This window comes from Ochotona princeps, chromosome 2 (genome assembly GCF_030435755.1).
Source record: "Ochotona princeps isolate mOchPri1 chromosome 2, mOchPri1.hap1, whole genome shotgun sequence".
Classification (NCBI taxonomy): Eukaryota; Metazoa; Chordata; class Mammalia; order Lagomorpha; family Ochotonidae; genus Ochotona; species Ochotona princeps.
In genome coordinates, this window is record NC_080833.1 from 162,729,126 (window position 1) to 162,744,861 (window position 15,736).

The 15,736-nt window shown below is 47.3% G+C and overlaps 1 protein-coding gene across 1 annotated transcript in view; it reads right to left on the reverse strand.

Moving 5' to 3' along the window:
- The window catches only part of ASTN1 (astrotactin 1), a 303,431-nt gene that overhangs the window by 85,184 nt on the left and 202,511 nt on the right, over positions 1–15,736 (reverse strand). The window contains exons 10-12 of the mRNA XM_004596275.2: positions 11,823–11,960; positions 11,178–11,328; positions 2,766–2,932 (exon numbers count right to left, since the gene is read on the reverse strand). Coding sequence (XP_004596332.2) covers positions 2,766–2,932; positions 11,178–11,328; positions 11,823–11,960 — 456 coding nt within the window. The remainder of the gene's footprint in view (positions 1–2,765; positions 2,933–11,177; positions 11,329–11,822; positions 11,961–15,736) is intronic.

A 15,736-nucleotide genomic window follows, 5' to 3' on the forward strand; every position in this document is an offset into this window, starting at 1 on the left:
ATTAATTGACTTATTAATGAATTATTTGTAGTTATATTAAGCTCAAGTAAGGATGGTTTCTTTGATAAAGCTTGCTATCATCAAAAATGAAGCCTGAGTCTGTAATTAGAGATACAAAGAATTCAAAGTTTAGAAATGCTTACAATATGAAAGTAGATCATTTATTAACATCCAAAGCTGAACAGTTTTAGAGATTTCGTGGAAAATGCGTATTATGAAACAACTGTGCATGGAGAAAAAATGTTTTTGCACCAAAATACATTCCTAATCATTTTATTTTCCATTGATTTTGAGGATTAGACTCACACTTGAAATAAACGAAGACGTCTATGCCATACAGAGAACAAAGGATCACTGAAAAGAGAAGCAATGTGAGGCGATGAGAAGTACTGACGATGACCCGGCCTTTTGTGGATGGTCGTGGGCCAGTCGATAGTCCTCTGTAAATGGCCAAGAGTGGGGTGTGGGAGGGGGAGAAAGTTGCTATGGAGAAGCTTGAGATACTGAATACGATGAGTTTAAGCAGCACCTAATATAGAGCCAGCAGTCTTCACACATTGCGGCTATTTTTATTAGCAGAGGTGAGACCCATGCCAATGCCCCTTTAGCTGATGATTTCCCCATTGATTCATTTGTGTGGACAGGCATGAGCAGAACCCTTCAACTGAAGGTGCATGTGATTTGGTCTTCCTGGAGGACCTCAAATCAAAGATCTATACAGTGTTAGGGATTTGGATTGAAAGGGAAAAACAAGTCCTGTGTTGGCCCAGAGCACATGTGACTCGGGGGCCACTGAGGGTTCCGGGGCGCCAGCCCAAGTCTGGGGGATGCAGTGGCTCACTCCCTCCTGGAGCCCCATCACATCATCTCTAGGAAGAATGCTGGAGTTAGCTGGTTCCTGCTCCATCCACCACGAGCATCAGGCCAGCTTCTCCCCTCACAGCCCCACCTCTCCTGCCTCTTTGCCATGCCCCACTGGAAACTCCTGCCAGGGAAGATTCGGCTATGGTATCTTTTTATTTTTCCTCTATAAGGCACCTAACTAATTCTCTGCACAAATTGGGTGCCCAAAGATACGTTTATTAAATAAATCATCTTGTGTGTCTTTGACGGAATTCATCATTCCCCGAAGTGGGTCAGCCCTAATGATAATATTATAGACAACATTAAGATTTAGAGCAAGCTTCCATTAATGGAATGGGATTTTACAAGAATCCAAATATGAAAATTGCTCCATTGCAAAGAAATCCAATCCAACAAGATGCAATAAAATAGCATTACAACTTCACCAAATAATCTTTTCATGATGATTTAGCAGGCACTGGCTTTTAGCAACAATCCACATGGTTTTACTCCTAGAATCACTGATTTTCATTGCAGGCCTATTAGAGAATGAGATCCTTGAGGGCAAGAACTCTGATTCCTCCTCTGTGCAGTCCAGTGGCCAGCGTGGCAGGGTATGCAGACACGTGAAGCCCACCCTTCCTGATTCTTGGCAAGAAGAGGAGAGGTAGGGAGAGAGAGGAATGGGGTAAAAGAGACCCACAAGTAAACTGTGGTGTGGGAGAAGGCACTCAAGCTTCAGTGACTTCAGAAATAGAGCATGAAAATGTGTTTAAATATAATTCCAGTCAGCGGTGTAAATTTAAAATGTGAGAGAACAGTACAATATTTTGAAAATCAGCAAGGGCCTGAATTCTAGTCCTAATCATTGTGTTGACCGATGCTCTGGCCTTGAGGGAGCCCCTGAGTGTCTCTGTGCATTCATTTTCCATATCGATAACAGGGGGTGGCAGAGCCAGCCCTGCTCCCTTCAGAGTTATCTGGGAACCAATGGAACAAAGTAGCTGCCCCAGGTGCTCCACCACAAAGAGCCCAAACATGGAGGAGTCGCTGTGCCCCACACACTGAGGAGTGGGCTGGCTTGGCGGGAGCTCCCAAATACTAGAAGGATGGAAGCAGAATCCAGAGAACTTTCCACTTTCCCCAAAACTCCTCCTCCTTTCAAATTGATTTGGTTCACAGAATCTCCCCCAAACTTTTGACCAGGCAATAAGACTCTCATCACAAAACACCTACTTAACATATTAACAGCTTCACAACGCACACCTTGGATTGTTCTGGTGTAAGCAGACAATCATTTCAGTAAAACATGTGGCTAATTTCCCTTGGCAAGAATGAGAACACTTCAAAAAAAATTCATGGAAAGCAGAATCGAAAAGGTAAGTTTGTTTTAGGACAAACGATTTTGGAAATCCGTGCACAAGTGTTTTTCCTAATATGCATTTTCTGTGAGATCTTTGCAAATATGTTGATTTATTTGAAATGTACAGAAGAAGGAGGAGGAGGAGAAAGAAGAAGAGAGGGCACACGCTCCATCTGATGCCTCACTCCCCATGGCTTCAACAGCCAGGGCTTGGCCAGATTGCAGCCAGCAGCCTGGAACTCTGTCTTGGGTCTGACCTAAAGCACTTTAGCCATCATCTCTCCAGGTTTCCCAGCTTCCTACAGCATAGTAGGCAGCAACTCAACTGCCAGAGCGGCCCCTCTGTGACTTCTGGAAGATTTCCTCTTTAATCTCCCAGGCTCAAATTCCCATCCACGTTGTTGGACTGGACATACCTGAACCGTCCTCCAAGGCGGGACTTTAAAAGCACCCCTTGACCCCTGCTACCGGCTCCTTCCTCAGTGCCGGCCTGAGGTGCCTCACCCACTCCCAGACTCCCGGGTGCAGCTTCCTGGCAAGCCTCCCCACCCGCACTCACCCGCAGAACATGAGGATGTTGTACAAGGTGGGGTCGTCCGGGAAGGGAGCCATCTGCTGGAGACACAGCTGCTCGCATCCGCCGTTGAAGCCATCTGAGCAGTCCACCCCGATGTGGCGGTCGTAGCATCCGGAGTTGTCCTTCATGGGGCTAAGTCCGGCTGGACACTGGCACAATCAGAAAGCACCCGCACAGGCGAGGGGATCAGGCCCTGGGTTCTCTGGGAGCCAGAGTGGAACCACTGACATCTAGTTTAAGCACTCAGCTTTGAAAAAAATTCAACATTGGCAATTTCCCGCTAATTTTCCCCTGCACCGAACTTTCTTTGAAAGCGAGTGACTTTTTTGACATCTCGCATCTTTGGGTTCAGCTCACACACATTTGCATTAAAGTGACTTCCTGAGAACGGTCTGGAGGTCTGGAAGGGAACACAGAGTTGATCTGTGAGGGGGTCTCCCAACTGGTCCTGGGGCTGGCCGAAGCGAGATGCAAAAGGTCATAAGTAAATACGTCAACCTAGATGCCTGCGGGCTGTGGGAAGGGGTGCTGCTGGTGGGACCTGGAGTTAGGAGGTCTCTTCTGAACATCCACAGCAGTTTTTCAGTGTCGGTGCCAGTCGGTGGTGTGAGGGCACAGATTATGCCAGGCTTCTGCCCCAAAGAGCGAGTGTCTGTGACCGTGGAGAGAGTACCACCGCTCCTGGCAGGGGTGCCCACACTCACTGATTTCCTGTACTAAGGGCACCCTTGGGAAGCCTCATGAACAAAGCACCTGCTATCTGAGCACCCGCAGGTGCTGCATGAGGGTTTGCGGTAGACATCCTTAATGCCAGGTGTTTCTCTGCATGAACTTGTCCTCGATCACCTCCCGGAGTCGACAGGGAAGGGGAAAATCTAGGGGGTGTCAGGGGCTTAGCTGCAGCAGAACTGATGGAGCACCCATTCTGTGCCTGGCTGTGAGCCTGACTGCAGCACTCCCATGCAGCTCCCACAATTCCCTGCGATGTGTGCACTGATCAGCCCATTTGACACACGAGCAAGCATGGCAGAGTGTATCTTTCCTGCCATCACACAGCCGCTCTAGGCAGGACCCCTGGAGCCCTGCGGGCTGGCCACGGGGTGAGGCCTTAGCCGGCCACAGTAAGCTCACGCCCAGACTCCTGACAATGTACAGGCAGTTGGCATGGTGTCCTGCACTACAGGTGTATCATCTCACTGCTCCCTATTTTAGCTCATTTTGAAGATAAGAAAACCATTACTATTGCCAAACAATTCATGAACTGTTGCTCACTGCTCTGCACTCTGGTGAAAAGATGACGATTTTTTTATCATCCTGCTTCTTTTCCCTGTACAAAGTGTTGTGCACATTGGCAGGAGAGCCCGTCTTTGCAATCAGGCTAGCAGGGGGCAAGAGCATTGCTTGCCCAGATACAGGCCACTGGAAGAGGAATGAGCTCAGAGGTCTGTCTATCTGCCTGCAAGACTTGGGTTTTTAATATCTGCGTCAGATGCCTTCTGCCAGCTAGCTAATATGCCCATCTAAAACCAAATCCAAACCAAGCCAAGCTTTCAAGCCTTGGTGACACACACTGTGAAACATCTCCTGATTTGCTCTTTCTTGTTGTTGCCAAGCACCCTGGCCAAGTAGCCCAGAGGTACTGCCGCTGTTTAAAAACTCATCTTACCTGCCTCTTCTATTCCCAAAGATGGCAGTGAGACCAGCTCTGCTTATGACACTGATTGTACCATTTCTCAAACAAATGACCCCCTGCTGGCCTGCCAGGCTCCCAGTCTGCCCCATCCTCTCCTTCCCTAGGAAGGCAGCTGGGGAGCTGGAATGTGGCAACGTTTTAAAAAGTTTCCAGGGCTACTCCCTGCTGGGCAAACAGAGATGTTTCAGACAATAGGAAACTAGCAAAGGAGGCAGCTAAGGATTGCACCCCTCATTTTGCTAGTTCCTCCACCCATCACAGGCCCTGGCCAGCCAGCTGTCAGGCCAGATGTGCCACCAGAAGGAAGCTGGCTTCAGCTCTGAGCAGCTGTGTAGGCATGGATGTGGGCATGGAAACATGGGTGTTTGGATTGGGATCACATGGGCTGTGCAGGTTGCCTTGAGTTCTTTTTTTCCATTTTTCCCTTGTATGAGCCATGGTAGAGTCCGCCAGGAGGGAGGTGAAGCCAGGTCCTGGGCCTCCCACCTCGCACACCGGCTATCTCCATCAGCAGCTGGGACTCCCCATCTTCCCTCCAGCTACCTTTCTCCTCTTGCTCCTTCAAGCATGGTTTTTGACAAAGCCTTCACCAAATGAAACAGGAGCAGGTGGTTTTTGTTTTTGTTTTTTTTCCCAGAATTCAAACTCTGGTCTAGAAGGTCATTGCGGTCCCACATGGAACCACATGATTAGGCACCCCCTCACAAGATTTAGAAAATAGAGTTTGCTTCTTTGTCCAAACGAAATTTTCCTTTCTCTTAAGAGCACCTTAAAACAAAACAAAACAACAAACACAAACAGTAAGAGCTTCCGCAAATGAAGCAATTCTTTATGCAGGTTAGTACACGTGGATTATCTTCAACCCCATCACATATACACTATCCTACGGATGAGCAAAAAAAAGGTTACAACTGTGACAGATGACAGAAACAGACGCTGGGGTTGTTAGCACAGCTTTGCCTTAGCAACCCCAAAGCTGGTGTGTGTCACACCCAATCCATCAAGGTGATGACATCTGGATTCACAGAAATGTCCATGCGACTGAGCCCATGAGTCGACAAGGCACAGAGTTCCGTAGTGTCACTACTTAGCTGGCTGCTTTAAGCCATTTCTGGACTATGTTTGGAGGTCAACTCTAAACTATGGGTTTGCAGATCCAGCCCAACAGTCCCTGTCTATCTCGTCTCTCTCCAATTCTGCTTTCACACACACACACACACGTGCACACAATGACTGCAAATGTTTTGGAACAGAACATCGCAAACTTTTGAGTGATGACCTTGGAGGCAAGACAAGATCCTCAACCACCAAAAAAGATGCAATTATCTTTGCTGCACCCTAACTAACCTTGGCTGTGCTTCTGATTAAAATGTTTTAGAAAGATTTCCAGAAAGAAAAAAAAAAAGAAAAAACTCAAAGTGGTTTTCTTCTTAATCCTCGTGAATCATAGGACTTATTCGAGGAGGTAACCAAGTGTGCTCTGCTAGGAATTTGTTTTGATTAGTCCCTGCATCTCTCTCTCTGCTGCTTGTATATTCAGTTTAGAGGCAGTCAAGTCATCACCCCGATGCCTTTTATGTGGATTTCACCAGACCCTAGCACCTCTTTCAACTCCCTATTCTTCAATGAAGAGTACTCAGAGATTAAGGAAGTGACACAGGAGTAAGGACAGAACCAGGACTCAGACTCACCAAGACTAAAGTTTCCCTAGAGCTCACATTTCACTGCCAGCCTCTATCCTAGTTGAGCAGGAGTTCAAGATGCTGATCAATAAAGCAATGCCCAAACTACCCTTAGACTCAGACACAGGGGAGCACAACTTTGCCCTTTCTAAAGAAACACGCTGGTCCCCTCAACGACCAAATCAAAGGAAGGCTACACCGACGGTGAGCCAATGAGAAGGCCTCCACTTCATAGCATTCACTGCTTTTAATCCCTCAGGAACCAAGTACTTGGCCACAGGTGTCTGAGCTGCCTGCTCTGGCTTTGCAAATGAGCTCATGTCAGTAGGTGCTTATTGGGCTTTGGACTAATGGGCACAGTTTGGGGAGTTCTGTCTACAGTTAATTCCTCTAACCAGTTCTGGGGTGTTCTATAACACAGGTTCCCTCAAATTTTACATTTAGATTACAAAGATGCTGCGGTTTCTAAACTGTAATTCTCTTCCTACTGTGTCCATGGTCAAAAGAAAAGCCTGCCTCCAGGAGGAGGCTGCATGGTCTCTTTGCAAGACCTATAGGTTCTTTTGGACTAACTGTGGACAATGGCTCCAGTCACTCACTCATTGAAAGGGAGCTATTTGCTCAAGAGAATGGCCCAAGGTCATATGTCAACCTCTGTTTGCACAGGTTAGCAGTCTGGGGGACTTTATGAAGTGTGGGTAGAAGAAAACTCCATTTGTAACATGACAGCAGCTCTCCTCCTCTCAACGAAGTTTTAACAAATGAGTTCATATTTCAGTGACCCCTAAAACACACAAGGTTAATCATCTTTCACGAAATGCTCTTAGCTTTTTGACTTATTACTGGACTAAGGCATAATTTGCTAATGAGATTAGAATGATTTTTCCCATTCAGCTCCTTTCCTTTGCCATCCTGTGCCACGTTTTCTGCCGATGTTTGTTGGTTGATTCATGATTTAGGAGGTTTCTGAAATCTCACTAAGCCTGACACATGCATAGTGCCGCTCTCCACTGCCAAGTGGATGCTCTGTTGGGAGTTGACTCTGACTGATGGGTGTCTGAACATCTTCAGGGCCCCTGGGACAAGAGGGATGTGCGCCTGCAGCTGAAACTGCCTCACCTTGCCTGGCTGATGCACAGGTGTGCAACCTCATTTCCATCCACAGCAGGTTTGTCTTTACCAGACAGCAATCTTACTGCTTTCACAAATTATGATTTCTATAACTTTCTGAAGGGCTCTGACAGGGAGGCCAGAGCCAAGCAGCACTTCTCCAAGGGGAAACATTGGGCAACACTGAATCAGAACTTCAGGCTCTGATAGCTTCCTGCCCTCTTTTCTCTAGACGCCCCCCCCCCCCCCCAGGCACTCTGTTGCTCACTGTCCTACAGAGAGCACAGGCGATGGTCATCCATAATGGTCACCACACATCTGTGTGCTGTGACAGAGGTGCAATGACCCGTGGCGTAGGAAAGCATCCTGGGAAGCACTTGGAGGCTCAGAGGATAATTCAGAGCTCATTAAAGCAGAATGCTCTGGCCTGGGAGGCCGTGTGCTCACCCAGGGGACCGCGTTGCTAGCTGCCAGCCCCCACTGCTGTGAGACCAGCCTGCTCTAGGTACACTCAGATCCTGAAAGGCAAGATGATGAGCGAACGAGCATTAAACGCTGGCTTTGCTTTTCTTTCATAAAAACATAGTACTAAAAATCATTTTTACAAATTCGAACAGAATTGATATCAAGCTTTAGTAAGCACCCCCAAAAGGAATGAAAATGCAAGGTCTGAGTGAAGAGCAGGGCTGAATCCTGTGACAGGTGCTTCTACGCCAGCCTCTGCTGACACCCTCAGGAATGGTAACCCCGAAGATGTCTGTGACCTGATCCCATGGTCCCCTGAACACACTCCCTTACCTTGCAAAAGAGACTCTGAAGGTGTGATTGAATCCAGGGATTATCCTGGATTATCCAGGCAGGCCCCAGTGTAATCTTAGGAATCCTTTAAAGCAGAAGGAAGCAGAGCTGGTGAGAGGGGTTAGGGGCTACAGAGGAAGAATCAAAGACAAGGAGAAGTGAGATCTTGAGCCGTGAAAGAGGAATGGGCTCTAGAAGTCTGAAAAGACAAGGGAAGGAACTCCCAAAGAGTTTCTGGAAAGGAACACAGCCATTCATTCACTTTGCTTTCAGCCCAGGGTGCCTTAGGCTGCATCCTCATTCACAAGTTTGTGAAATATCAGGTCACTGCAAAAAGTTCTTGGGGAAACAGAATAAAAAATAAGTTCATAGGTGCAAAAGCTGGTAAAAACATACATACTCTTTGAAGATCTGCATCATGTGTGAACTTTCAGATCACATTGGGGAGGGCGAGGCTGCTGATTTGGTGCTGATTTATCTCAGTAGCAATAGCATAATACGATAGAGGAAGCCCGCAGGCCCTATATAGAACAGAGAATTGTTACTGCCCCTAACTCCCACAATAAGGATGATGAGTGGGGTTGGGTCATTGCTGCTAAGTGGCTGGCCCCTCCTGCTCTGGGGACACTGCTGGTCCCCTGCTGCAGGGTGTTCTGGCTGGGAGCAGCATGGTTGTGTTTTGTATAGATCTGTGCCTTTCACGGATGTTTGTTTCCTGTCCTCAGAGACTGTATAAACAACAAGGCAATTAACTGGATAGCAATTAACCCTGAGGGGGTCCATGCATAACTGAGAAACGTGCCTTGACTTCCTAGAAAGAAGAGAGGTGGAGCAGCTAGTGTGGACAGAACACGAATCTAACAGCAGGTCAGGAACATGCGTGGGTGCACACTGTTTCTCTCGCAGTGTGTCCCTTCCCGAGGTCCCCATTATCTCAGGTGTTCTGAGTTCTTCACTTCCATCTCTTTCATGACAGTATGGGCAGCCTTCCGGTTCAACATCCGGAAGATGGAATGTAAGGGTTTGTTTGCAGAGGAGAGAAATGGACCATTTCTCACACCGATGCCTCTATCCATCTCCAAAAGACAAGGGAGAGCTCTAACTTCCCAGCTATGTGCAGTGGCACTAATGCCCAGGTCAGGCTGCCAGTCAAGTCTCTGATCTTCTCAGCAGAGTCATGAATCTTATGACTTGAGGCACCAACTTCCAACCCATCAGTCCTCCTGACCCCCAGGACCGGGTCCCGACCGGATTCTTCATAGTGAAGAGAAATAGCAAATTGAACATGTCTGTCCATCAACCTGCCCCCTTCTTCCTCCAGAAGCCATGTGCGCCAGTGACTTCAAAGCTTTATGCTAATACCAAAATACTGGTATAATTGGGTGACTTTTTGCAGTAGCTTCAATTCTAAAACACAGCAGCCTTATTGCAAATGCATATTCATTGGAACTATTCTTTTAGCTCTGTCTCACAGATCACAGTGTTTAAAACAACAAAATCCATCAGCACAGCTAGATGCCAAGCTAAAGGGGCTAGGATCACCGAATGGCAGTGTCTGACAGGCAGAACTGGAGGGGCTTGGGAAAGGGCAGAGAAGAGGGCAAGAGGTGGAATTTCTATCCTGTGCATCTATGATGCGTGGCTAGACTCAGGATGGAGAGGGCTACGGAGGGTAGTTCAGGAGGGAGAAGTGTGCAAATTCACACAGTGAAGGCTTTAGAAATAGAAAGACCCTAGAGAGCAATGAAGAATGAAACGCTGAAATCTAGATGAAGGCATGCAGACTGAATAGTTTACAAGAAAAATAGCTTGGCGCTCCTGGGGGACCCATTCGAGGAGCTCATTGCTTAAGACCAGTGTGACAGCGGATCCAGCAAAGGGAGGATCAGTGTGGAACATCAACTTACTCCTGGTGCTCATTGGAAGACATTTCCTAAAGGGTACTGTTCTGGCTGTTGTCCTGGTAATCCCCTTGTTTCTCCTCTCCCATTTTTATGATGCACCTGCCAGGTTCTCCTTCTATCTGCCCCTTCAGTTCCTCATCTTCATTTTCTCTCACTTCTCAGGTAAATCAGACTCCTGTCAATGACAGCCTGATCAATAAAAGTCTGCAAAGGCCCTGGGGCTGAAAGAACTTCACACCGGGACCCAGGTGCAATCCATCTGATGGCAAACAGCTCCTCAGGCTGAGCAGGAGCTCAGGGAAGGGAACTTAGGGAACACAAACAGTGTAGTCAGCTCAGCACGTGCGCTGGGCTTGCGCATGGCACAGACAGCACAGGTGGAAGCAGGTCTGGCACCATGGCCCAGAGCTGAACATCTGTGGCCCATCCCCCATACTGCACCACTGCGTTCTCAGCCGATGACTTGCCCTTCCCCTGGGCTCCCTTCCAGTGGCTTCCCTGAGCCCCTGCTCCAGCCCCTTCCCTCTCTGCTCTGCGGAGATCTGAAATATTTTGTAATTGTGATGGGTATGGGAATGCCACCAGAGAACAGCCGCAGCAGAGGGCTTCCTCAGCCCTGCCTCCATTTACCTTGTGGTTCAAGGCAATCTTCTTCGTAATCATCCACTCTTCGTGTCAGTCCACATGAACCCAGGCAGTCTTGTGAGTTAATAGCACCATGCATGTGCATCAAAATCCACACCATCAGCATTCAATCAAACCCACCCTTAAGGAAGCAAGAGCAACTGCTGTGGTCTCAAAGCAGACACATTTCTACTTACATCATTTCTCTGCCATTCTGCAAATACCTTCCTTTTTCCATCACTAGCTTTAAGTGAGCTTTCCCTAATATTTCCTATTGCATTTAAAGCCTATGTCACACTAATTACTAAGCAATTAGTTTGTTCTTAAAGAGTCCTCCCCATCCTGCAAAATTTGAGATATGTTTATGTTCTATAATTCTTGAACTTTCCCTTAGTGATTTGTAGTACACATGATAGGTGATCCATAGTACTTTGTGATTACCTGGCTGGTGACTAACTTCTCAGTCCTATCAAGAGAAAATGGTGAGGATCCGAGCATCTTCTCATCTGCATTATGTTTCACATTGTATCTTCTTTCTCCACCATCGTCAATAAGAACCACTGGCCCGACATGGCTGACTTACCACGCAGCCAGTAGAGTCCAACTTCCGATCTGAAATGCAGCGGAAATTCTTACTGCAGCCCCCATTATCTTTGCTGCAATCACGCACTGGCCCAAAGGAATCTAGAAGAACTTCCAGGCTGTCAAAGGAGGATGACGTCATCAGCTCTTCTCTGTGGAGAGAAACCATGAGAGGTAGGAAGGAGCCGGGGCAAGGTCAGAACAACAAGTGGCAACATGTCCCTTGCCCCCATTGGTCAGCTACAGCGTGGTTTGCTCTCACATCTAAAAGCTGAAGAACAACTAAACTCACCACCTTCAACTTGCAAGTTATGGGCAGCCTCCACATCTGGGACGTGAGCCAAGGCTGTAACATCTGGTCAAAAAGGGAGGACTAAACTGGAACAAGGGAATTAATATTTTATTGCCTATCAGTCCTTAGTGTATGTGGGAAGTGCTCACCAACTCTCATTTTATGTCTTATTCCAGAGAACAGGCCTTGGGGTATGCAATATTGACCCAGATAAAGAGCAGATCCTGGCACCAGTTCTGAAGAGTTGGAAGGCAGCCTTCCAGTTTCCCTAGTCAGCTGGGTATGACCTCTGTCCCAGCATCTAGAGTTTCAGTGCAAGCCTCCCCACCCTGACCTCCCAGAAGCCAGACTCACCTGACCTCCACGGCATCTTCCATCACAGTCATGTCTGTCTTACACTTTGCCGATGGATTGATGGCCAGTTCAGCTGGAGGGATGACAAAGCTCTTGCTGAGGGGCAGCCACATACCCTCCCCGAGCGTGTAGGTGAATCTGCAAGGAGAGCCAACAGCAGGTGGTCTGGAGTCCCCAACTAGAGGATCTACCATGCCTTTGCTTCTCCCCATGGCTGGGGGTCTCCCATTGCTCACCATTCTCCTCCTGCTAATTGCCATTTTGTGGATGAGACAAATGAGTCCGAGGGCGGCAACAGGCCCGCTGCTGTTCACATGACCAGACAGCTGCCGGACTGATTATGGCACCCACACGCCAGGTATTAAAAGTGGTTTTATCAAGTCATAAAAAGCAAGTTTCAGCTTTCTTCAGACTGGAAGCTGGGTTTCCCCTGTCTTAAGTCAGATATAATTGGAATCATTTTAATTGAAGAGAAATGCCAGCCTCCCACTGTCCGCGTCCTGCAGGCTGCACACCCACAGTGGCAGCCATAGTGTCTCTGGTGTCTGGAAGAGCCCTTAGAAGGAAAGGAAAGTGAGAAAGCTTGACTCTTCTGAAAGAGCAATGACTGAAACCAGCAGCCTCCACAGAGGAGAAGGGAAGGATTGAACAAATGAATAGGTTCGTGTTTATTCTCTGCACAGCTACCCACACGCCTAACTGAAGGTGCTAACCCTTGAGATGCAGGGAGGGTGGTGTGTGTGTGTGTGTGGTGTGTGGTGTGTGGTGTGTGGTGTGTGGAGTGTGTGTGCCTATTGTTCTTACAAGGGCTAAAAAAACCATAAATGAATCAATCAGCATTTCAAGAGAGAGTTTAAGGAAACCAACAGACATTACTTGTTTATTTATTCATTCATTTCATTTCAAAGGCATTCAAATGCTCTGTGTTCATACTCAAAAACAGTCTAAGGATAAAAGCCAGTGTGGGTGAGATGTTGCAGCTTGAAATCCCCTCCCAACTTAATATGGAGGGAGGAAAAATGCAAGGATGCATACAATCAAGCAAATTTGGCAGTAGCTTCATCAGCATTCTGGTCACAAAGTGTCATCTCAGAACCCAGCTCCCTCCTCTCTCATAACCCACAAGTCCCCCTTGATTGGGACACTAGGAAACCAAAATGATGACCCCTCCAGAACGCTGGCCACAGGAGACCCACAGAGTGTGGCGTCTGAGTTACAGGGCAGCCCAGTTACAAGATTTCAATCTACACGATGAGAGAGAGAGAGAGAGAGAGAGAGAGAGAGAGAGAGAGAGAAAGAGAGAGAGAGATCACTTTGGTATGAGAGAAAGTGAAAGAGGAAAGGCAGGTGCTAGCTTTAAGTGCATGGAATCCCTAGGAAACAGACAAACTGAGTTTGGTCAAGTGGGGGTGTGAGCAGAATTTGCTGGCCCTCTTTCCCATTGGCAATCTGACTCTTTATGCCCTTCTTTGATTCACTGGACTGAACTTTGTATTAAGCACCTTAGAGATGCTTTTTGCTTGAGGGGAGACTCAAATTTTCAGGGATGTGAGGCAATAAGTGGAGCCAGGTCTGCAGAGAGGAGCCTGCAGTGCATGAAGTAAATCATTACTCGGGGACAAAAGAATTCCCCTGCGTTGAACAGCAGGTTAGAACTCTGCCTGTGATGCTGGCATATCACATTACAGTTCCAGTTTGGGTTATGGTTACAGCTCCCTGCTAAGTTGCCTAGAAAAACAGTAGAAAATAGCCCAAGTGCTTAGGTGCCCGTGTCACTCTTGTGGAAGAACTGGATGGACTTCCTGGTTCTTGGTTTGGGGCCAGTCTTGACTGCTATGGCCTTTTGGAGAGTTCTAATAGGATTCTCATAATTTGGGGGGAGAGAGAAGTCCGTGCTCATTTCCTTTTTCCTCCCTACCACAGTTAATTCCTAGGGGAAAATCAAATTACATATCTTCCAAATTTAAACTTTTTAGCAGAACCCCATACTTCCAGAGCAAAACTCAAACCTCAAAGGCATCACTTCGTCTAGGTCTTCAGCTTCTGATCCTCCATATCCAACTTCGTACATTCTACTCCTATGAGGAGTAGAAATCTGAAATCATCTAAAAATTACCCTAAATTCATGTAATGATCTCACCTAATTGTCTTTTCTCTTACTATCCCATCTTTCTGAATTTTCTTTGTCCTTTTTTTTCTGCCCTTAATTTCATCCATTTTAATATTCAGTTAAAGCCCCACCTGTTCCTGAGAGCCATCGTTCCAAGGATACTTTCAAGCCATACTTGGAGAAAACCCATAGGACCTTCAGCATCAGTGCTGAAGCTGAGCAGATGGCTCTCCTCTGTGCACCTTACACACAGTGTGTGGCTGTCGCTGAGACACTGAACAGCACCTGTTTCCTCATGTGCACATAACTACCAAGAACGCTCTCTCCTGGATGACAGCAAACAGCACTTTGTCATCTTAGTATCTCCTCTGCTCAATACAATTTCTGGCCCCAAGAGATTACTCAATAAATGCTTGTAGGCTGGCCATTGAGAAGACTTTGCTAGGCTCCTTAGCTTGTGCAGCCTTCTGGATTACAATGTCAATGTTCACACTGACAGACGAGTAGTGAAGATTCCACTGAGTGGGAGGCAGGGTGTAGGTTTGAATGGATTTCATGATTCAAGTGGTCTGAGTCTGATACTGTGAGGCCCTTCTCCAGTGCAGAGCAGCTTCTGGGAGGCCATGCAGAAAGTCACAAGAACAGCAATGGAGTTCTTTCAATGTCTGGCAGCAAAGTCAAGAGTGGGGTGAGTGTGACCTTGACTGTAAATTCTCAAGGGTCAGATACTCAGCAGGATGGCCCTCTCAGGAGGGTAATTTGGCTTCATTTTGCCAATTCATGAGTTAATATTTTTAAAAGGATGGTAACTTCTCCAAGGTCACCCCGGATACATGGGAAAGAGGAGGTGGTCCGATCCTCTGTGGCGCACAGCAGCTTCCCGGCCGTGCTGGCTCATGCCTATGAAATTCTAAAATTTTCTTTCATCTGCAAAATCTACTGAGTAACTCCAAAAACCAAATATAGAACAAACTGTCAGAGAAAAGCTGTGTCCTGAAATCTCATCTGTCCCTCACTCCTGCAGATTTGGCAGCAGAGACTTGGAAAAGCCACCCAAGAGAAGTTGCGGGAGCATCTGGTTTGTTTTTCAAAGTTGGGCCTTGTCTCACACCAGCTGGTGATGACCAGTGCCATTGATGGCTCTGCTGGACACTGCCTGTTGCTACTTAACTGGAGCCTGAAATGTCTTTTCTGAAGCAAATGCTCACCATTGAGTGCTGGGCAGAGGAAACCTGGGCTCTCACCCCAGCTTGCTGTAGAATAGACTGGGAAACTGACAAATGGCTCTTGACCTGGCATCTTCCCCCTTTCCCAGAGCACACAGTTTCAAGAGGAATCCTTGTTCCCAGGGATGCAGGTGAACACTCGGGAGGAAGTTCTCTGAGAAAGAAACCCGGTCATCACCAATCCCTGTCACCTTGGAGTTTAGCAGAATGAAGGGATCCTCTTCCTAACCACAACAGGAAGTAACAAACCGGAAACAACGGCTGGCCTGTGCTTCACAGGCAGACTCTTGGTGAGCAGGTCAGCATCCTCACAGAGCCTATGAGTACAGCATGGACCCTTCCCAAGCTTCCTGGAGTTGCAGATTAAGGTTGGGGAAGCACTCAATTCTCTCCCTAGTCCGAATTCAAATCCTCAGGAAAAACCTGAAATGAGTTTCAGTAGATGTCTACTAAAGGCCTACTCTGTTTAATGCTGGACGTTAAATATGCAATGCTCCATAGGCTGCTGCCCCTACCCCGAAGAAAACCATTAGGAAAGCAAGTGGGCAAATTAAAACTAAGCATGGAAGAAATAATGG